At 29.4% G+C, this 23950-nt stretch overlaps 2 protein-coding genes across 4 annotated transcripts; both read right to left on the reverse strand.

Moving 5' to 3' along the window:
* Positions 1-8694: 8694 nt before the first annotated feature.
* On the reverse strand, positions 8695-12029 carry LOC133812782 (calmodulin-lysine N-methyltransferase). Of its 3 annotated transcripts, none has more exons than XM_062246602.1 (8): positions 11801-12029; positions 11525-11705; positions 11029-11108; positions 10497-10557; positions 10285-10400; positions 9939-10071; positions 9047-9311; positions 8695-8867 (listed from the first exon to the last, which is right to left on the reverse strand). In XM_062246602.1, exons 1-8 carry the CDS (start codon positions 11973-11975, stop codon positions 8766-8768), a joined length of 1113 nt encoding a protein of 370 aa, XP_062102586.1. In that variant the 5' UTR covers positions 11976-12029; the 3' UTR covers positions 8695-8765. The 3 variants fall into 3 exon arrangements, with proteins under 3 accessions (XP_062102586.1, XP_062102585.1, XP_062102587.1); XM_062246601.1 differs by having other exon boundaries at positions 10497-10581; XM_062246603.1 differs by having other exon boundaries at positions 8695-9311; positions 11801-12028.
* A 7341-nt stretch (positions 12030-19370) lies between these two features.
* LOC133812788 (protein NUCLEAR FUSION DEFECTIVE 4-like) lies at positions 19371-23120 on the reverse strand. Its single transcript, XM_062246611.1, has 3 exons — positions 22528-23120; positions 21391-22202; positions 19371-19908 (listed from the first exon to the last, which is right to left on the reverse strand). The coding sequence occupies exons 1-3, from the start codon at positions 22855-22857 to the stop codon at positions 19419-19421; spliced, it is 1632 nt and encodes a 543-aa protein (XP_062102595.1). The 5' UTR covers positions 22858-23120; the 3' UTR covers positions 19371-19418.
* Positions 23121-23950: the final 830 nt, after the last annotated feature.

The following is a 23950-nucleotide window of genomic DNA, read 5'->3' on the forward strand; positions in this document are numbered from 1 at the left end:
TTTTCTTTCTTAATATTTAATAATTTTTTTGACAAATAGTTATTTTGCCACTTTGCCTGTTAATAATTTAAGCAAAGAAAAATTGGGTTTATTTATTGTTTTTAGTAATCTTTTTTTTCTTTTGAGCTCTATTTACTAGGAAAGTGGAAAAATGAAGTAGGATGGTGGTCAGCCAAGTGGGAGTGGGACACATGTGAAATGAGATTTTGGTCTTTTAATTATTATTATTTTTTCCTTTTAAAAAAAAAAGAAATTATTATTATTTTTATTCTTCTAGGCAGATTGGGTAGAGGGAAACATACCTCTCATAATTCACTTCTAATTTGTTTGTCTATAACATTTTTTTTTTCTAGCAAATAAATATTAGAATATTTGATGATTGTGTGATGTATTCAAACTAATAATTAGTTTAGACATATAAAGGGACAACAAAATTGGATTGGCAATATTTTTTTAGAAAGGCAATAACATTGAATGAATCACACATTTATGTATACCTATTTGTTTGAAGAGTAATTAATTAAAATATACATCTTTTTCAGTGTCACAAAATATTCTTTTTATATATATATATATATTTCTTTTGTAAAATAATCTGGAGAGAGCATATATATGGAGAGTTTTCAAGAGTGTCAAAAGTGTTTTCAAAGGCATCAAATATATTTTTGAAATGCTATTTTACAAAAAAAAAAAAAAAAAAAAATCATCAAAACAAACTATTATGTAAAAATAACTATAAAAAATAAACACAAAACCATTATGCCAAACACTCCCATTAGTTTAAGTTGTCTCACTTTAGTGTCAATGCTTTGTTAAACTTCTTATTTGATTATGGTAAATTAGGAAAACCAAAAGTTCTCTTGCATGGATGGTTAACTTAAAGATCTTTTTCGAGTCCCATGCATTGAATCTGATTGTAAATTACTAGTACATAATCTTTATCGAACTAACCCCACTTCTCTAATCCCGAAAGAGTTTATTAGTGCAATTAAACAATCTCTGTCTTTTTTTTCTCAAGTTCAAGTTATTTTCGTCAACAGAAGAGAGGCAAAACTCACTAGCCCATGACAATGATCGTGTTGGGATTGGGGATGACCCTTTCCCTTTCTCTTGTATCCGAAGCTTTGTGGTTTAATTTTAACGGATACCCTCTTTTTACTCAAAAAAAAAAACCTTATAAGATTTTTTTATGACAACATTATGGTTAAAAAGTTAGAATAGTTAACTCAAATAAGATCTTTTTAATGAGATACTTATTATGGTTGAAGGTTAGAACAGTTAAAAGTTGGAAGATATTTCAATTAGTGAAATCATTATTGTGATAAATCTAGTTTAGTGCACCATGTAACATCTAATTAATAATTATCCATTGATAATAAAACATTTGGCTCCAAGCCAAAAAACCCATTAAATTATTCAAAACATAATCATGGACTCAATTCAGGACAAGGGAAGGTAAAAAGTAAAGTGATGAAAGTTTAAAAAAAAAATACCGTAAGATAACTCATATGTGGGACATAATACAATTAATTTTATTTCTTCTTCTAATCCAAAACATCACAACATTGTGCAACTTTAACACTTCTACTCTTCTATAAAAGTGCAGTTTTTATTTTATTTTATTTTTATTCCCAATTTTTTACTTTAAATATTACACTAAAAAAGAATATTCTAGTAAAAAAAATGCCTTTACCTTAATGCAAAGTTATTAAATAATAAAAAGGACACTAAGGATATTGATTGTATTCTAACGTAGTCTAATAATAAAGGGCAAAAAAATATGAGTAATGATATGTGCACACATAAATTACACACAAATATTATACATACTTATGTAGTAAATTATTTTTAATTAGTGGGACTCATTTTAAATAAATATGATTAGTTGAAGTGATTTGTCACATATATATGTGTAATGTTTGTGTATATTTTGTGTGTGTGCATGTCATTACTCAAAAAAAATATTAGTCAATTATGATGAGCTATGGAGTGACCGAACAACATAAAATTTTGCTTTTTCATGCTATAACACCAATGGCATATCCTAGAAAAACAAAAACGGAAACATCGTAAAATTTTGATAAAAAATAGGAAAAATGTCTTTTTTAATTCGTAATCAGCTTCTGTATTTTTTTAAATGATAATTTGGATTTTGTGTTTTACAAAATGGGTTAAAATAGTACAACAAACTCGATTTTAGTCGAAAAAAAAAAAATTAAAGTATAAGATCAATTCCTAGGTCATTAGCGATGCCATGAGTTCAAAGAAACAAATAAGGTAGTTGATGAACTGAGAATGAAATATTATATTTAAAAATATTTTGACCAAAATTGAGTATATGATACTATTTTGATTCATTTTGTAAAACATAAGATCCGAATTGTCATTTAACAAAACACTGGAACCAATTGTGTGTTCGGGAAAAATATAAAGGCAAAATTGATATTTTTTTCTTTAAAATATGTATAAGGGGTCAATTCTAACTATTTTGAAAAAATAAAAATCATTTTTAGTTTTTCTTTTAAACCTGAGCTAATCTTGATAATGAACTTACACCGAAATTGTTACATTAAGAATTTCCCTTATTTTATTTGTTATGATGTTACCGATCTCCTACCCCAAAACACCACAACATTGTTAACACTGCTATAACAGTGCAATTTTCATACTATTATTGTACTTTTATTCCCTATTTTTACTTTAAATATTACACTAATAAAGAAGATTCTAGTAGCATTTTTTTTTCTTTACCCTAAAGCAAAATTATTAAATAATAAAAAGGATATATTGGATATTAGTTGTATTCACTTGCAAGAGAAAAAAAGAGAGCAATGATACCAAAACATTACACGATGTAGCAGTTAGTGTAGTCAATCACATTTATTAAAATTGGGACTCACTGTTTTAAAAAGCAGTAACACGTCACTGTGTGTAATATTTAAGTACATATTTTGAGTACTAATATTATTACTCAAAAAAAATTATTAGTCAATTACATCAAGATGTGGAGTGGCCAAATAACATTGCTTTTTTGTCTTTTCTATGCTACTATATAGAGCCGGTTGGAGGGTTGGCCTTAAAACACCAATGAAATTCCATAAAAAAGATAATGATGAAAAAAATTATTCAAACTTCAAATTAATAAAATGATCCAAAAAATTACAATGGATCGAGCTAGTTGAGGTTGAGATCATGCCAACCATGAAATGATAAAGATATACAATTAGACCATTATGATGAAGTAAGAGTGACTTTTCAATTTATAATCATGATGAATTAGTATGTTGAAAAGGATAGTCACTCTTACTAATCACATTATTTCTCTTTAAACTTTACAACGATCTATACAATAGGACATTAATTAATTTCAATTGTGTCATAATAATAAGTGATTATTGTTATAATACTTATTTTTAAGGGCTACAAATTAATGATTGTGACTAGAGAAGTGGAGAGGGGAGCAGTTCTCTCCCAAATTGTCTAGCTTTTCTTATATATATATATATATTTGAAGAGACACATAAACACATAATTATATATGTATAATATATGGTTCAAAATGAGAGTATATTATTAGGGTTTTTAGAGAAGCACATAAAGAAAAGGTTGGAAAGTAAAGTGAGTCCCAAGTTGATGAAAATGGTCCAAAATGAATGAGGTTGTAGTTTTTGTGTTTTTGAGATTCTTGGTAAGAGGATGTAAGAGATTATTCCTTCACCACCAACAATAAAAAAAAAAAAAAAAAAAAAGAGAGAGAGAAAGAAAGCTTCTACTTTCTCGAGAAGATAAGAAGACAAAGATGGTAGCTTTATCAACTCACCTTTTCATTTGTCTCTAATTCACTTAGCAAATGTGTAAAATCTATTTATTCGATCATCAATATTATTATGATTTTTAGTTATATAGTATTGAAAGAGATCGACGGTCGAAATTATCAACTTTACAAACATGAAACACGAGTAATAAAAATGAAAATGGCACATATTGCCTCTCCTTGGATAGTAAGTTTGTCATGTATACTATATTTCTAATTAGGGTAGGTAAGTATATGGTACTTTTTGTTTTTGTAAAGTATTATTTTGGTACTCTCTATTTTCAATAATGCTCATTTGGTACCCTGTATTTTAAAATCGTACATATTTGGTACTCTAAACTCAAATTTAATTAATAAAATTTTACTAATTTAATCAAACTGCTGTCAATTATGCAAGTTCCAAATTTAAATTTAATTACTTAATTACATATAACTGATGACAGTTTGATCATATTGACAAAATTTTATCTATCAAATTTGAGTCTAGGGTATCAAATATGTATGATTTTAAAATACAGGGTACCATATGAGCATTATTGAAAACAGATGGTACCAAAATGATACTTTGCAAAAATATAGGGTACCAAATGAGTTAATTCCCTTCTAACTAATAGTAAAGTGGAGAGGGTTGGGTTATTGTGTGGGCTAACAAATTAAGACAATTATATTTGAGTTAATATTTTAAGTTGGGTTAACTAAAGTGATCTGATTAAATGAGTCCAATTAAACATCTTATACGGTATAGGTTTTGTAATGTGTAATACCCAATAGTAAACCTAATTAGGGTTATTGGAGTTTTAATTAAATTACTATATAAAGAATGCTACAGAATTTGGTCCCCAAGGCTAATCTATCATCACCTCTCCTCCTCTATATATTAGTATGTGGAAGACCATAACCTCGTAATCATTCTCATATCTAATATCATGGAATCAAGTATGTCTTATGAAATCGTTTTGTAATCTTGATAATCTGACATAAGTTTAGATCTGTGTATATTCAGATTTAGTTCCAACAGACATAAAAAGAAGAACACAAATCTCTTGTGATGTATATTATCTTATTTCTTCTTATCATATCATGTCATTAGTTTATGTGAACATGGCTCATAAAAATTCAGCTATTGTTTGGGCACGGTAGACCGGTTGCTGGGGCCAGTTCTAGGCTTAGGTGGGTTAGGTCCATGCTTAGGGTCCTATGATACAAAATCGAATTATAAAAATAACAATTTTTTTAAAGAATTATATTGAAAAAAATCATGATTTTTTATGAGTTTATACTTTTTTGGACCATATATTTTGTCCATCATCTGTTTGGATCCTGTGTTTTAACAAATTATTTTTTGGACTCTGTGGTTTGTAAAATGGTTCAAATAGACCCCTAAACTCGATTTTGATAAACAAAAAAGTTAATATAACAATACAGTTGTTCAGCAGAATGATTGTGTTTTTGTTTTGAATTGTTAATTTGGTGAATTATTTGTGATTTCAGTTCAATTTTTTTTTTTATCAAAATCAGGTTTAGGGGTCTATGAACCATTTTACAAAATACAAGATCCAAAAAATAACTTATCAAAATACAGTGTCCAAACAAGTAATAGAAAAAAATACGTAATCTAAAATGGTATAATCCTTTTATTTATTTTATTTTTTTGTAAAATAAACCCCATAATTTGATTTTGTCTTAAGCTCATTTTTACATGGGCCGATTTTGCCAGTTGGGTGACCAATAGTTGCCCAACATCTCCCAAGTTTCTCGACTGATAAAGACATCATATCAATCGACTCTTTACATTGGTTCATTGAAAACGTTCAAACTAGTAGATTATCTAGGTTTAAAAATAATTTTATTTGTAATACTTTACGAGTCTAAGATTTATCTAGGCTTATTTGCAAACATTTTTTTTGGCAAATTGGTCCCCAACCGTTAATAATTAACCGTGAATGACTAATGGTGCCAAAAAATCAAAGTTAGGGATCAATTTACCAAACTATTTATAGTTAAAGGACCTAACACACAAATAAATTTTTTATCTAATATAAAGCAATTTAAGCCAATTAGTGAATGAAGCCAATTTTTTATCTAATATCTATATCGATACTAATGAATTAGAATCTTTTATGATCCGAACAAATCATGTGTTGATTATTGCAGTGTTCTTACTTCTTTGTGCTTTGTTTCTCTTTTAATAATTATGATATCATTAATATATGAATGATAGCATATCTTTATGGATGATAATGATATGGTTACTCTTTATATAAATGAATATGATATAGAAAAATCATTCATCGATCAGAATTAATGCTTTTAAACTTTGTAGCATCTTTTATATAAATCAATTAAGGGATCTTTTATACATTTATTTGTGCTCTTTGACGGTCATTTTTTAAAGCTCTAGAAAGCAAGACTCTTTATGTTTTTTCAGAGATAAGGAATTTTATGTCAAATTATTTCCTTTGCTTCTAAAATCTTATGAGAAACTCACCCTTTTTCATTTACTGTTCTTATTTTTCTCTTTGGGTTTTTAAAATAAATAGTACAAAATTTACTATATTTTAACTAAATATCATTTTGACACTTTTTCTTTTTCTTTTCCATTCACTAAAAGTATATATGATTTATATTCTAAACATATCTTCTTTTAGGTTAAACTTTTAGCATGAAATATCTAAATTGCCTTTGATTTTATTCTGAATTATTCATGCCAAATAATCTTATATATATTAAAGTAAAAATTTAAGTATTTTAGTAAACAAGTAGTTATCAAGTCAAGTCTAGTATAACAATTCTCCGATACGCTGCTGCAACAGTAAATTACTATCTAAAGGGTGAGCTAATAGGACTGTGTAGAAGGACATACAAGCCAAAACTATAGTTGGTTTTAAAAAAAAAATCAAATTATCCAAAATAGTAGGTTATGACAAACAATAAAAGTAATTACTTACAAAATCCCACATGGGGAAAACCCAAAAAGGAAATAGAAAATTCTAACTTAATAGCCACACCAATCAACTTAGAATATTAAGTTTAAAGACGGAACTAAAAATATTAAAAAAATTCAAAAAAGCGTAGAATAACCTATAAGTAAGGATCAAACCACATCTCAATCATACAAATGAAGCCATAAACTACTGAACTACGCAATTGGAAAAAAAAGTTTATGGTCGAACCTGACCTAGTTGTTAATGGAGAGAAAACACACTATTGGAGCTTAATACAAGCTTTAAAAGCTAAGAAGCAGAGTAGCCTAATACAAGCTTTAAAAGCTGAGAACAAAACCCTCTTAATCAGACTATAATTAACTACTATTTGTAACATGATCGTCTAAAGCATTTTGTAGAAGAAGAAAATTATGAAAACCCTGCTAAAGCAATAGCAGATGAATCACTATGAAATTTCAGAGATAACTATTAAGATTTTCATTGTTCATATTTATTTATTTGCTTGAAATTAATGGAATTTAAGATATTTAACAACTAATTTATTTAGTGATAGTTTTAAAAAAATTTATCTTTCAAGTTATTTAGATATTTTGGAGAATATAAGTGCAAGAAATGGTAAATTTAGTGAGTTTGGTTTCGGTGCAAATATCTATTGTTATAATATTCTTTTAATTGATTTTTATATCATGATAAAATAGTATGATATTAACCCATGTTAAAAGTATTCTCTAAAAACAAACCAAAAGTAGCTTCAGAGTATAATACTAAAATGAATTAGTCTATGTTTGGTATGCGAGACTGGACTGTATTGGACAGAAGTATGAGATTAGACTAAATTATATTAGTATTATACTATGTTTGGTGCATTAAAAAACTAAATAAAGTGTAATATATATTTTTTAATAAATTAATATTTTTATAAAATTATTTTTTACTAATAAAAATAATATTTAATGTAAGATATTTAATAGAAACAAATATTTAAAATAACAAGTATTAATTGAGAAAAAAATATTATTTAAATTTTCACAAATATATATATAACATTAAAAAAATACAATACATGTCATTTAAAAAAAATAGAATATAATATACTTAATCTATATGTAAAAAAAAACAAAAAAACAGAAAAACAGAAATGGAAGGGAACAAATATAACACATCTTCTTGATGGGTTATGATAGTCCCTAGAGATTGGGACAAAAATTGTGTGCTGCTAAAATTGTCCTGTCCTAAAGTGTGATAAACATTGGACTGTGTAAATTTATCTAGTCCATTAAGCTTGTCTAGCATAAGAAACAATGCCTTAAGATTTATACTACTTTGGATCAATTTGTTTTTTTTTTTGTTTTTTTTTTAAATACCTGTTTGTAAAAAGTGGTACTTAAATAGGAGAAAGAGAAAAAGTGAGAAGGAATGAGTCCGAACTTAAGTTGAGCGTACCATTTTTTTTACTAATTTACAAAACAAATAGTCTTGTTTATAATTATTTAAAATGAATGGTATGTCTTTTTAAACATTATGTTTTGCCTTATTAGCTTATTGAACCCTATAAATTATTTTTTAGATCATGTGTTTTATAAAATGGTTCAAACAAGCTCCTAAACCTGATTTTGATGAACAAAAAATTAAATATAACAATACAGTTCTTATGCAAAATGACTGTATTTTTGTGCTAAGTTGTTAGTTTAATGATTTATTTGTGATTTTAGTTCAAAAAACTTTCATAAAAATCGGGTTTATGGGTCTATTTGAAATATTTAAAAAAATACAAAGTCCAAAAAATAATTTATCAAAACAAATGGTCTAAATAAGTAATGAGCTAAAACTCAAGATCTAAAAAAGCATAAACCCTGTATTTAGTGCAATAAGAAAAACAAAACTTTTTCAACAATCCAAACTAATAAAACAATCAATCCATAAAAAAACAAGACAAAACAATCAACCCATTCATTCTTTTCATTTAATTAATTTGGTAAAACCAAGTCCATATAGTGACCAGGACCCTACTTACTTACATTACTAGACTTGGACGATAGTGCAGTGCATTTTAAAGTATGGGATCCACCAAACACAAGGACAAGAATGGAGTCTGTACAATGAAGTTCCTGTACGTAGATTTCTCTAGTAAAAATTACAAGTACACTCAATAATGCATGCTATTCAATGGGGCAGGATGGCATATAATTTTCCCACAATGGCATTACTTAACTCAAAGAATATCAAATTATGTGCAGGGAAATACAATAAGAAACTAGTAACCAAAAGTTCATGGTGTGATTCTGACCAGTAATGGGTAGCAGTGATCCTTTTCATAGCTGGGCCAGGTGTCGTGATCTTCGTTCATAAAGCTCTGATGACGCTTCCAAATTTCTGCGTCATAGTCCTCTGTTATGCTGAAATGCAAGCCATTTTCTTTAATTTCATCTAGGAACTTGTCCAATGAATCACCTCTTTTTGGGCTGAAAAATATGGCTTCACACGGTCCCACTTTTCTCAACAAGTTTTTGACCACTTGAGCAAGCCCTTTGTGGCATTCCTTGAAGAATGTACTGCCAAATCATATATCAAGTTATAAAGAAAAGAAAAAAATGGCCCAGCAAGGGTCGCCATTAAAAGCTCTTCCCTTTTGGATTTTCCAATATATATCAAGTTATAAAGCATATAAAGAAGATAAACACAGCCATAAAGATTAAAGATTTGTTTGACATTCTACGTCATTATATATTGTTGAGTGTGTGTGTGTTTATTCATGCATTACGTAAAAGATTTAAGTGTTGTTTTTTGTCAAGTGGAAATATCTAGCTATCTCCAGGTCACTAAAAATAGCATTAGCAAAATAAGTTTTTTTCAGCCAATGGAATAAGATATTTAATGATTAATTATACAAGAAAGTGGCATAGAGTGCTGTGTACACATGAAAGTTGGGCCCATGTCAACTCTCAGCACTAAATATACAATTTTACAGGTATCTTTTTGGTGAAGAAATAAATAATTGAATTAGTACTAGTGTTGTTTACTACAGAAATTTGATGTACTTTTATAACTACCATATACACCACCACAAGTGATTGAGTTTCACAATATAATATTCTCTTCCCTTTATTTTGGAATGAAAACAGTAGGAGTCTATGCACTAGGCTGTAGCAGTGAAAGGAAATTCCAGCAGAGGAACTTACCAGTCACTTGCAACAATGAGATCGAAAGAGTAAGAAATATTTGAAATTTCATCCTGATTCCAGTGCAACGCCATGGACTTCACTTTCGTAGCACCAAATGCTCTAGAATTGGCATCAATATTATGCTCAATATCTGAACGTTTAGGAACCTCCACAAAGACACTGATAATAAACATTCAGAACAATAGATGAAAACAATCTAAACATAGTACATGTGTGACATCAATATTTATTTTCATGCGACTCCATTACTCATTGTGTTAATGTAGACTTGATGAGAAATCCAACCTAGAATTCCCATTTCAAATTTAAAGTAACTGATAGCCTGGTCAAGAGGAAAGGATACAATTAACAACTTGAGGATTTCCATCTGTGATTATGATTTCTGAAGCCTCGGTAACTGCTGCAATAACTAAACCAGCCAAACCATAGCCTGATCCAAGTTCAATAACTCTTTTGGACCTGAATAATGTAAGAAATCAAAAGTGAATGCTGTTCCCAAAAACACACGATCAAAACACTTTAAGCTATTACAAAACAGCAATCATATGTAAAAACCTGAACAAGTCAGCGTGAGACAAGCAAAAGTATGCAAGAACATCTTCTGATGGCCACTGACCTGTAGAACATTTCAAGTTATAGGCTGGTACAAACAGAGGACCCTATTATAACTTGACTTAGAAAATACTTAAGATTATGATCAATTATTTCAGCACAAGTAATTTTGTAATAAGCACTATAAGTCTGAATTCATGAAATTACATAAGGATGACATTAGCTCTGATGTTCCAACTACATTTGAGCATAAACTATCATCACACAATATCTGAACAATAGTACAGAGTTTACTGAACTCGACAAGGAGACACAACGAGCATGAAAATTTACATTAGAACTTAAGGATCAGCACGAAATTTTCAATTGTTTCTTAACTTACAAACCTAATAAAAACGAAAATGCAGTAGAATAAAAGCAGGAATGCCAAACACTGTCCAGCAAACATTCATTTTAAAATTCAGCATATCAGTGGATCTACAAGTTCAATTGAACCAAGTTTGTATAGCTCCAAAAGTGTACTATGGAAACTTACATACAAGGCCAGTATTATCGATGTCGTGTTTATTACAAAACTCAAGATCACTGATGTCAGCAACGTTGTTCACTCTTTGGCTGCACAAAAAAATCCACATCTAATCACCATGAAGCTATAAACAAGCTCACCTTGCGTTGCAATCAAGCAAAATGCTTCCCAAGTAGCTCTTTTTAAATATAATGTGTAATCTAGATAATAAAAAAAGAACCTATCTTTATGAGCCAAAATTTTCTTAACAAAACTCAAACACAGTATCTTCAATATGGTAAATTACAAATAGGGAAAAGCAAGATCATTTCCCAGCTACAAAACAGGACATTCAAACTACATAAATGTATCTGAGTCTATTACCCCATAACAAAATTCAACTTCCATTAACTATATAGCATAAGAAAAAGCTAAGCTGAACAAGTTCAAAGAACACAAAGTGTTCGATAAAATGTCTGATAGACAAGAATAGAAACACAATAAAGACAAGAGCTTCAGAACCCACGTCAAGAAAAGCTTGGGAGCGCCATCAATGGGTAAAGTGTAACATAAAGTAGCATCCCTGGAGTTGTTCTGACGATTCAAGATGGCATCGGAATCGTTATTCACCAACTGATATGGTATCAGGTTGAATCCATGCATGGCCTTCCTAGAAATTCTCTTTATAGTACTCTCAGATTGCCCCTCTGCTTCCATAGCCCACAAGGATCAAAATCAATGACATATATAGTATACATATACACATACATATATATATATAGAGAGAGAGAGAGAGAAGTACCAGCTGCAGAGGGTTGGGGAGGAGTACGACGGAGAAGGGCTTGACGGAGGAGGGTCCACCGGAGAGAGGAAGTCTTGTTGTTGTTGTTGATGTGAGATGCGTTTTCCATAGTTTGGGTCTGAACGATCTCTCTCCGACTTGCCTGATCTGAGGGGACATAGCTGGGCATCGCCATTTTCAGCGATCGCAATAACCTTGTACTAATTTTATTATTTTTGTTAAATGTATGTATAATATTTTCTAAATTATTAATTATAGATATATTTGTGTCTAAATTAGGTTTGAAGTAATTAAGTACCAATTTATTTTTTAGTGTCTTAATTAATTATTGTCTCAGTTTTGGTGTACTTTGGTGTTTGTTCCCACCTTATGTCTATATATAACACCTTGGTATAAAAGTATCTAATTTAATAGGGTTGTACAATTTTTTTTTCAAACCACACACCAAATCGAAAAAAACGCAACTAGAATAACACGACAAAAATTTAAATCACTTAATTATTATATTGGGCGGCTTGGAAATTATACCAACCGCTTAATATAACTTGAATAAACTGATTAATATTTTTGTTTTTTTTTTCACACTACTAGAAATATAGGCTTTTACTTCGATTTTTATAGTGAGCATACAAAAAAACGAAGTAAAAACCTATTCAAACTCTTTTACTTCGCTTTTGAAAATGGAGCCCTGAAAAAAATTACATACTACTTCACTTTTTTAAAAAAACGAAGTGAAAAATTCATAGTGAAGAGGGCCGTGTTTGGTTGCACAAGCCCGTGACTTATGTTTAGAGATAATAAAAATGCAAAAAAATGATCGAGCCAAACGCGGCCCTTATGTACATTTCAACGGTTATCTCCCTTAAGCCCTACTCTCTCCTCTGTGCAAAAAAACCCCAAAAACCTCCATTAACAACCGTGAGCCAAGACCCATTTTCATTCTCCACACCTTTTTTTTTTTTTTTCTTTATTTCTTGCGGCTTTTCTACACTATAAACCGAAATATAGTCCAAAAATCTGTTTTTTTTTGTTTTTTAGAGAAAAAAAAAAGCATTTGGCCGTGGGTATTTTCTCTATTGTTTCTTGGTGTTTCTTGCCGGATTTTGACCGGGGTTTTGTCATTGCAAGGGGATTTTGAGCTTCAAAACAGGTATAGATTACTAAAATATGGTTTTGATGATAATTTTTTATTTTTCTATGTTTTTTTTATTTTTTTTATTATTCCGAATTTTATAATTAATATAATTAATATTTTGTTAACTTTTATAATTATTTGTTTATTTTGTTAGGTTAAATAATGTGATAAAAATTAGGTTTATTATAAATATATATATATGTATATTAGTGAATTTTAGAAATTAGATAAATTTATTTTTTAAATATTTGAAAAAAAATAAATAGCTTGAAGATGATCAAAGTGTTGTTCATTAGTTTCATTAACTAGTTTGGATTTTTTTTTTATTATTTGGTTTGATAATTAATTATGTAGTTTACTAATTATGTAATATTTTAGTAGGGTCGTTGATTGAGTGGTGAACTTTGTTGTTCATTTCGGGTGCATTGAAGAGTAATATTGAAGGTTAGTTATTTTTTTTATTTATATTACTACAAGATTTATGTATAAAGATAAGGCAAATGTAATCATGCATATTAGATTTAGTGAAAGTTATGTTTGAAAATTAGTGAAGTAGGCTCTGGGAAATTTGCATGCTGTGGTGATATAAGGATGGATTGATTTATGCTTGATTATTGTGTTTGTTTGTGTTGTTGCTATAGGAAATTTTAAAAAGCACAAGAAAATAAGAAGGTTCTTGTCACAGATTTGTATGAGAAAATTCTATAATATTTTAGTTTAGATATTAAATATATAAATAATACATGCTTTTATATTTTAAGAAATACCTTGTATATATAAATATATATCCATTAATATGCTTTAACATTAAAGGCTAAACCTAGATAATGCATGCTTGCTTAATTAAACATGATGTTTATTTTTTAGGGTAATTAACGGCTATATATATATATTTATTTGGCAAAAGTCTCCAACTTTACGTAATTTGTGCATATTTTCTCAAACCCGTTATTCGTGCGTTAAAATAGGGACTAAACATGAATGTTAGGGATTATTACCGCTAAAAAATAAAAGATTGGTGACTTAAGTTAAACTAAAATATTTTATATATTGTACGGGCATCAAATGCAATAGAAACCCTAAAAGAAAAAGTAAGTTCATTTTTTATAACTTATTTTGGTATCGATAATCTATAAAAAAAATTTATATTTATTAATTTTACAGTTTGGTGGGAAGACGCAATATTGTGAGATTGCAGACCTCTTGCCAATCCAACACGAATGGTTAGGTCAATTGATGACATACATTTATGAGTAAGCCTATTTTGTTTATAAGTTCGTTTAGTTGTAAGTATAGTTTTTTGTAAATGTATTAATGTTAAGGATAGTTATCTTACTTAAGTACTTGTGTTTTATATGCTCATGTATAACATTTTTAATTAATAAAAGTTATCATTTTTTCATTAAAAAAAAATTCTTAACCAATTTCAATTGTAAAAATATATATAATTGTAAATTCATATAATTAAATTGCTGAAAAAGAATTAGGCCAAAAAAATATATATATATATTAATTAGACCATTTAAATAAAATTAGGCCAAAATATATATATATAAATAGAAATCGTCCATTTAAAATTAATCAGAAATATATATTAAATAAAAAGGTGGGCACATTCTACTTCGGTTTTTACTAAGAACCGAAGTAGAAAGGGGACTTTCAACTTCGGTTTTTACTAAGAACCGAAGTAGAATGTCCCATTTCTACTTCGGTTCTTAGTAAAAACCGAAGTTGGAAGTCTCCTTTCTACTTCGGTTCTTAGTAAAAACCGAAGTTGAAAGTAGCCCTTTTACTTCGGTTTTACCTAAGAACCGAAGTAGAAAGTGCTAAGGATGGTCGCGTATATTCACTTTCTACTCCGGTTATTATGTAAAAACCGAAGTAGAAAGTGGAGATTCTACTTCGGTTTTTAACTAGTTTTTACTTCGCTCCGAACTACTGCGGTTGCGAATTTTAGCGAAAACCAAAGTAAATCAAGTTTGAAAACCGAAGTAAAAGCCCATTTTCCTTGTTGTGTCATTCGTACATATATTATTACATAAATTATATGTAATTTTAAATATAATTTTCAATCTTTTAACAATAAATTTAAAATACTGTTTCAAAGATTGAATTTTGAATGATGTTTTTAAGTTTGAAATATATATTATAATTTTAGTTTATTGAATCTAATTATTTGAATAATTACAAAAAAATATTTAAGATTGGTTTGAGTGAGTTCACCCGACCAAACCGCTTAAAACATTGGATATGTTAAACTTTTTTTTTCTTTAGTTGGACGGATTAGAGTTAAATTTTTGCAACCCGATTTTTACATTGGATTGATTAAAATATGTTATAACTAGACCAAATCGACCGATATACACTTGCAGCAAAAGTACCCAATTTAAGATATATTTGCGGCGAAAGTACGCAAAGTATAAGCAAAATTAACGAGATGTAGCAGACTTAACGACAAAATAAACAGTTGTATAAAACTGTATTAAAACATGGACGAAATGTACTTTTGCTGCTACATAAATAACTTATGTACTTAGTGCTACAAACGTAATAATTTGAGTAGTATCCCTTAATTATATTTTCTATAAAATGTTATTCATCCCGATTGAAGCAGCCTCACGATTCACGTGACACTGCAGGTTTGATCGGCATCCTAATCCTGCAACCCCATATGCATTGTGAGACCCATGTAAATTGTGAGGCTGCTCGATCTCTGGTTGAATAGCAAACAAATATTTTCTAATTTTATTAATTTTTCAATTTGGCGTGCCTTCTATTTCTTATTATTATTAAAATAGTACTTTCCATCCAATTTTTGTGTCAAATATTACTTAATTTATTTTTTATTTCTTTAAACAATACTAACACTATCACTAACTTTAGATGATAATTCTATTGCATCCTAACTTTCCCAAAGTTAAGATAATAAAAGAAAATTAAAATACCATCATTAAAAAAATACACGATAACTTCTAAAAAAAACCATACATGCATTAATTTTAATAAATTATTCAGCTCATTAATTAGTAAATTCCTTTCCTTCAAAATTCATGCTTTAATTTTTCTTATCAGTGTTTTCTATAATTTGTAAAAAAAAAAAAATTAAATATGCATATATTTAATTTTAATTAAATTTTGTAACTTAGGGAGCCTTAAATTTTGGGACCCTAGATTTGACATTGACCAGACAGTTCTCACAATAATAACCAACCAGAAATCTTTGTTTCAACACATGACTTTGATGTTACACCAATATGTACAGGACTAGGCAAAAAGAATTGTAAAATTTATACTATTTTATGGTACAATGGTTGGCCATGATGAAAAGTTTTTCTTAAGAGGGTTGAAACTATTTAAGAATGATAAATAAGGGTTTTTTCTTTTGTAAATTGGGAAAAAAAAATAGTATTATTAGCTCAAATTGAGTTTGTGGGACGAAAACAAAAAAAGTTGAAAATAAGAGTCCAAACTATTAAATTGAGAGAATCATATTTTTTTTAAGAGAACTTTACAAAAATATGGGAAAAAATAATTTACTTTATATATTTATGGGTATTAAAGTTATACAACAAAATATGATAATTCCAACAAAAAATAATTTAAAATACGAGAATCATACAAAATACTATGAACAAAATACTATGAACAAAATACCATAAAAATATACACACACTCTCTCTCTCTTACTTTCCTATTTCTCTCAATCCCTCATGTATTCTTCACTTGCTCTCTCCATTTTTCTCACAATAATGGCAATCAACCATTTTCTCTCACAACAATAGGAGCTCTCTCGCACTGGCAAATGGACGACGTATCTCCGGTCACCGCTGACGCCATCTCCGATTCGTATTCTTCTTCGCATTCTTCTTCGTTTCCGCATTCTTCTTCTTCTTCTTTTTTACGTTCTTCTGCGTCTTCTTTATTGTTTCATATTTGTATTTTCTTTTCTTTTCAGATCTGGTTTTATTTTACAAATCTGGTTTTTTTTTTCTAAATCTGTTTAAGTAACCAGTTATTGTCTTGATTCTGTTTTGTTTTCAGATCTGAGTTTTTTGTAGACTTAGCTGTAACCAGTTACCTTATTTAATTTCTTTCTTTATGGTTGTTTTTAAATCTGATTTTGTTTTTTAGATCTGGTTTAAGTAACCAGTTACTGTCACGATTTTATTTTATTTTATTTTTCAGATCTGAGTTTTTGTGTGGACCTAGTTGTAACCATTACCTTATTTAATCTCCTTCTTCATGTGTTATTTTTAAATCTTATTTTATTTTTCAGATTTGGTTTTCTTTATAAAACTACCTAAGTAACCAGTTATTTTCATATCTGATTTTGTTTTTCAGATGCAGTTTTTTTTTTTTTTTAAATATTTGGCTGAGTAACTAGTTACTAATTAATTGTTATTTTGATAGGGGTAACCAGTTACCACATTCTTCTACTACTACTACTACTACTACTACTACTACTTCTCAGATTAATTTTGTATTTTCTGAGTTTTTTTTTTCTCTAGGTTTGGCTCAGTAACTAGTTATCAATCAGTTATTAACTGGTTACCTTCTTCTTCTTCTTTACTTGATGTATTCTGATCTGTTTTTTTTTCTTCCAAATCTGTCAATAACCAGTTACAATTCACTCGAGTATTTGCCATGACAGTTAAAATTGATAGTAGTAACCGGTTACTGGCACATTACTAAAAAATCTAAATTTATTTTTATAGTGGTGATCAGTTATTATTTAAAATAAAATTAAATGACATATATACATCTCCAACAATAATCCAAAACATACATGTGCATAATGACATAACCCAGACATCATCATCATCACCACAATTAGTGAAAGTCATTCACCTCATATTTGAATGTATATATAAAATTAATATAATAACAATAATAATACATCCATATATATATAAATGTGTACTATTTTATAATCTTATATATATGTATATACATATAAAAATAATAATAGCAATAATATATGTATATATATAATGGAAAAAATTATATGGTTTAATGTATACGATTAATTGTATATATATATATGTATATATATTATTAACTTAAATATGATTAAAAAAATATAGTAATAAAAATATCCCGTAATTAAAAAAAATAAATATTGAAATTATATGGTATATTTTAATAAAATTACAAAAATATGGGAAAAAAATCCCATAAAAATGTAAATAAATAAATTATGCCATACAAAACTTAAGGAAAAAAATGTCATATTTATCAAAGTTTTTAAAAAAATCTCATATTTCATGTAATTCCACTATTTTTTAATCAATTTACAAAAATAATTTTTTTATTTTCAATTTTTTAAAATCAAGTGTACAAATTAGTATTAAACAAAGGGTAAATAATCATTTGATACCATGTGTGTTTTATCGAAATATATATTTGATAATATTCATTTGGTGTCCAGTATTAAACAAAGGGTAAATAATCATTTGATACCATGTGTGTTTTATCGAAATATATATTTGATAATATTCATTTGGTGTCCAGTAATTTAAAATCGCACATATTTGGTACATTTAGACTTAAATTTTATCAATAAAATTTAGGGATGTTTTCATAAATATGGGTTTTTAGCCATTAATATGCAAAAATATGGTAATTAAACTTTTCTTGGTTTGTATGGACAAATTTAATTAAAAAAAATCAGATTATGGGAAAAAAAATATGGCATAATAATGATTTTTTTACAAAAATATGGGAAAAAAATCCCATAAAAGGGAATACAAGTTTTAAAAAACCATAAAATAATATTTGTAAAAAAAAAACCATATTTTTTAAAACTTTATTGAAAAATCCATATAAAATATAATTTTCACTAAAATTTATCATTATGACAAAACTGTCATCAATTATATGAGTTTCAAATTTAAATTTAATTATATATAATTGATGACAGTTTTGTCAAATTGATAAAATTTTATTGTTTAAATTTGAGATTAGGTATCAAATATGTACAATTTTAAATTACAGTGTATCAGATAAATATTATTATGATAGTCAGAATCCCGTGATCCGTTAGGAGAAAGACCGGGTAAAGCTGTGCAATCCCACACCGCCTGGGGAAGGTCAAGTGTGAAGATACTAAGACTCTGTAGGTATGAGACTACACAGTTGAAGATGACTTAAATGGATTGATGGGTATTACTTATATTAACAAGATGCATATTCTTTTCGGTAGCCTATCACTTGAGAACTCCAAAGTTAAGCGTGTTTGACCTGGAGTAATCTCAAGATGGGTGACCACTTGGAAAGTTTTCACAGGAAGCGTGCGAGTGAGGACAAAGCACGCTGGAAAGACTCATGTTGGTTTGTAAGGCCAGTCGTCATTCCAGGAAGCAGCCATACTAACATGGGGCGTTACAATTATTAAAAACATAAGGTATCAAGTATGCATTTCGATAAATCACATAGTAACAAATGTTATATTCTCTTTAAAAAAAACATAAAGAATAAAAAATTTTATGCTTTAGCATTGGGAGATGGTGATGGTGGTGAAGAAGTAACACTATTCTTGTCTGCACAAATATTGGAATAGAGATTCCTTGTTCTAAAAGCAAGCAACAGGTCAAGCCCAAGCCCAATAATGGAAACAAGGGCCATGATAACGAACACAAGCATGTAACACTGAGGCCCAATACAAGTGTTGCCACCTCCAGCAGTGGTTTGGGCCTGAGCATCGTATAGAAACCCGGCAAGCAGGCCCGAGAAGAGGAATGAGCCCAATGGAAGGTTGAGGATGAGAATGTTGTAGAGAAGCCCATAATATTTGAGCCCAAATAGCTCAGAGGCAACTGGGACTGTTATAGTGAGACGAATACCATAGCATATGCCCACCAAAATCGAGCCCACATAAAGTGATCCAGGCAAAGCTAATGCCATAAAAATGTACCCAAATGCCATTATCACTTGAGAAATTGCATTCCATATTGGCCTTGGGGTCCCAAATTTCCTGCATATTATGACATTTATCAACATTTCACATTATGTTTGGTAAAAAGAAAAAAGGGAAGAAAAAAAAAAGCTTAGAAGAGAAAATTGGAAAGAAAAAACGGTAGGTAATCATTTGGTATTCTGTGTTTTTGCAAAGTATCATCTTGGTACTTTGTGTTTACAAATAATACTCATTTGATATACCATGTATTTTGAAATCGTACATATTTGATACCCTGGATTTTAAAATCGTACATATTTAGTATCATAAACTCAAATTTAATTAATAAAATTTTATCAATTTAATCAAATTACTCTCAATTATACGAGTTACAAATTATCTATAACTATGGATAGTTTGGTCATATTGACAAAATTTTATCAATTATGATATGAAATATCTATGTTTTCAAAATACGGGTAACATATGAGTATTATTAAAAACAGAGAGTATAATTTGAAAAAACAAAGTATACCAAATGAGTAAATTCCTAAAAAAGAAAAGAAAATGAGTTGTCTAATAGGAAAGAAAGATAATGAGAATAAATAGAAAATTATGAAATGAGACTTATGAGAGTGTGGGAACCTAGTAATTTTTTTTTTCTTATCAATAAAATTGAGTGAAATTGTTAATTAAATATTATTACTCTCTAGCTCATACTAACTTGATTCTCACAAACCTATAAAACTAATAAGTTTTTGTATTTCTAATTTACAAGAAATTAAGAACTTGTTAAGGAGTTGAAATATTTTTTAATAGAAAAACATGAATTATATGCTTTTATTTGAATGTTTTTGGATTTTTTTTTTAATTTTTGAGCTAAAAGTTTAACTCCCTTAACAAACGTATATCTAATGTTTTTTTTAAGGAAAAGGTATATGAAAAACACTTAATAAATTTATATCACAGTGTAAAATGATATTCTTTATAAAATAATTTTCAAATAAACTACTATACATAATTATTAAAAAACAATATTTTCCAAAGTAATGCTAGAAAAATATATTTTTTTTGTGGGGAATAAAAATTTTCTTGTCCTCAAATTACATATTTTCTATCTCCGTTTTACTATTTAAAGTTTTATAAATTAGCTATTTATGTAAATTTATTTGGAATTTACTTATTTGGTATTTTATATTTTTACACTTTTTTTTTCAATAATATTCATATAATATAATACTCATATATATTTGATATTCTAGATTCAGATTTGATAAATTAAATTTTATTAATATAAACAAAATACCATCAATTATATATAATTAAATTTAAAATTTAAATTTATATAATTCAGAATAATTTGATTAAATTATTATCAATTAAATTTAAATTTGTAACCATCGTACTATTAAATAAACAGTATTGTAAACATAATTAAAAATATATATATATTTTACAAAAACACATACTTAACCAAATTTATTTGCAAAATATTTTTATTCTAAAGCAAAAAATATATATATATTAATTAATGGAAAAGTGTGAGAGAGGAAAAGTTACCCAATATAGTATTCGGAGACTAAGCCAGAGCCAATTCGACCCAAGAATCCCCAGATACTTGTGAACGACACAAAAATGGAGACGTCGGAGTAGCCCAGAGCCGCCCCCATTTGCCCCATGTTGTTCATCACGCACAGCCCAGTTCCCACTCCACACAAAAACGACACGAACAATACCCAAAATTCCAAAGTTCCAATCATCTCAACCACGCTGTGCTCTTCTCCGATCAATGGCCGCCGCTGTGACAGCTCTACTTCAACTCCACTCTCCTCCTTCTCTGCCTCTTTCGGCTCTTCTAGCAATGGCTTCTGAATTTGTCGTTCTACGTCGGAACTGGGTCTGGGTTTTGACAGAAGCGAGTAAAGAGGGACACCCAATGGCAAGGCTAGGAGAACGAGGAGTCCAGCTGCGAATCCCAGAGAGAGAAGTCGACTGTGACTTCCGGTGACGTCGAAGACCAGGAGGTAGAGAGCGACGAGAATGGCTATAGCGTTGAAGACGTTGAAGTATTGGGTTTGTCGTTTTTCGTCTGTTGGGCTGGTGGGAAACGACGTCGTTTCGCGGAGGAATATGACGGCGGTTAGGCAGACGACGGCGGGGACGACGGCGAGGGTGAGGAGGAGAGTGGATGGGTCGGAGGAGAAGAGAGCTGTGGAAACGTCTGTGAAGATTGCTGTGCTTAGTCCGACGTAGCCTTTGAGAATCCCGGAAACTGGGCCTCTGTTTTTGGGGAAATTTCTCATGCATGTCACTAAAACTGCTGTGTTCATCCATGTTGTGCTGTTTCCTCCGAAGCAAAGAAAGATGCACATCTGCAATATGAGCCACAAAGTATTGCATGTTCGTTGTTTGATGAAATGACTCAACGAAACAAAGCTCAAAAACAAAAGGCTATTCTTCAACTCAAGCTTTGATACTTTTTTGGTGACCCCACATTGGAGAAAGGAAGATATCAACGTGTTCTTTTAGATGGTAAACATGTCCTTAATATAAGATTTATGCAAAAAGATTTAGGAGTTGCAATGTTGAATTTTGATAAAGGTGTGAGTTACCACGTACAAATTTCATAGTGGGGTCTATAGATGAAAGTTAAGACTTTTGTTTTGTAACTGATAGAATGTATGGAAGAATATGTACCTGCCAATATGGAAGGGGGCTGATTCTCTGACTGACAACAAGCCATTGAACTCCATATCCTATGAGTCCTTCAACTGAGCCGATAATGAGTATGGTGGAAGTGGACCAACGATCTGAAGCCAGGCCGGAGAGCAGCCCAAAGGCCTTGCCAACATCTTTAGCGACTGAGAGATTATTTAGCTGGAGCTGGGTCAGTGCCATGAGAGATTTCAGAGCATCAGAGTAGTTGGCAAAGGTGTAATTGTTACCACAGATTGCTTGGACCCATATGGCTGTCACAAAGCCCAACCATTTTGAAGCAGGAGATACGGGAGATAGCAGAGGAAACATAAGTAAAAAGGGGTCAGAAGAAAGGTAATAACAGTACTTGAAAAAGTTTTGGTCTTTTTTTTTTTTGTCTGATATATAACCTTGTTGTGGTAGAGGATATATAACCTTGTTATTTATATTGTTTGTTTTGCAATCATTAATGATTTAATAAGATTGTTGAGTTTATAGTTTGAAACGTGGTTTTCCAGTTCTGTTTCTGGTTTTTGAATAAATTATGATCTTGGTAGGGACCATGACAAGGATTAAAAAAACTAGGGAGTGTTGTTGTTGAGCTTGCTTAGAAGAAGCAAATACCAAACCCAAATTGCTTGGAATTTTGACCTGTGATGTTTATTATTATGGACCAGGCTGTTTTGGGTTTAGCCAATAGATAATGACCCAAGTTGTAATAAAGAAAAGATTTTAAAAATAAAAATTTGAAACAATAAACAGGGTACACGTCAAGTTTTAAAAGCAGATGAAAACTAAAATACAAACACTGAGCAAAACCATTTTCTAAACCAGTTAGGGGTAGCCACTGACTATAGGCGCCAACCTTTAAATTTTAGTTATGCAACTTGCTTGGATAATGCTTATCAGCTACCTATAAGAGAGGAAGATTATCCTTCATTTTTTTTTCTTGGTAAATTATCAGAAACTGGGAGTAAAAGTGACTGTTAAGCAGTCAATTCTATGCAACTAAATAAAACCCTTTTTAGCTGAAGCAATTTCAAAAGTAAAAGCAGGCCTTACACAAACGAATATTACCTCTTGTCTTGTGAAGAACTCAAAAAACAATTAGACTAAACTGTTATAGTTTAGACTCCCTGCACTTTTTTTTACATAGTTAATTTTTTTTTATCATCTTTGCATTTTTTATTTCAAAAATATAATTTATATTTATTACATATATAACAAACGTACACCAAATACATATATATCTACAAAACCCAAAATTCAACGCCTTGCCGTTTGAATGCCATATAAATAATGCAAAACTATATGTTTTGAAAAGCTGCCCAATGTAATCTTTTTGGGTCTCACAAAGTCGCTTAATGTAATTGAAAATTGCACCAACGTAGTCTCTTAGTATATAATATAAAAATTATATCGA

Source organism: Humulus lupulus, chromosome 1 (genome assembly GCF_963169125.1).
Source record: "Humulus lupulus chromosome 1, drHumLupu1.1, whole genome shotgun sequence".
Lineage (NCBI taxonomy): Eukaryota > Viridiplantae > Streptophyta > Magnoliopsida > Rosales > Cannabaceae > Humulus > Humulus lupulus.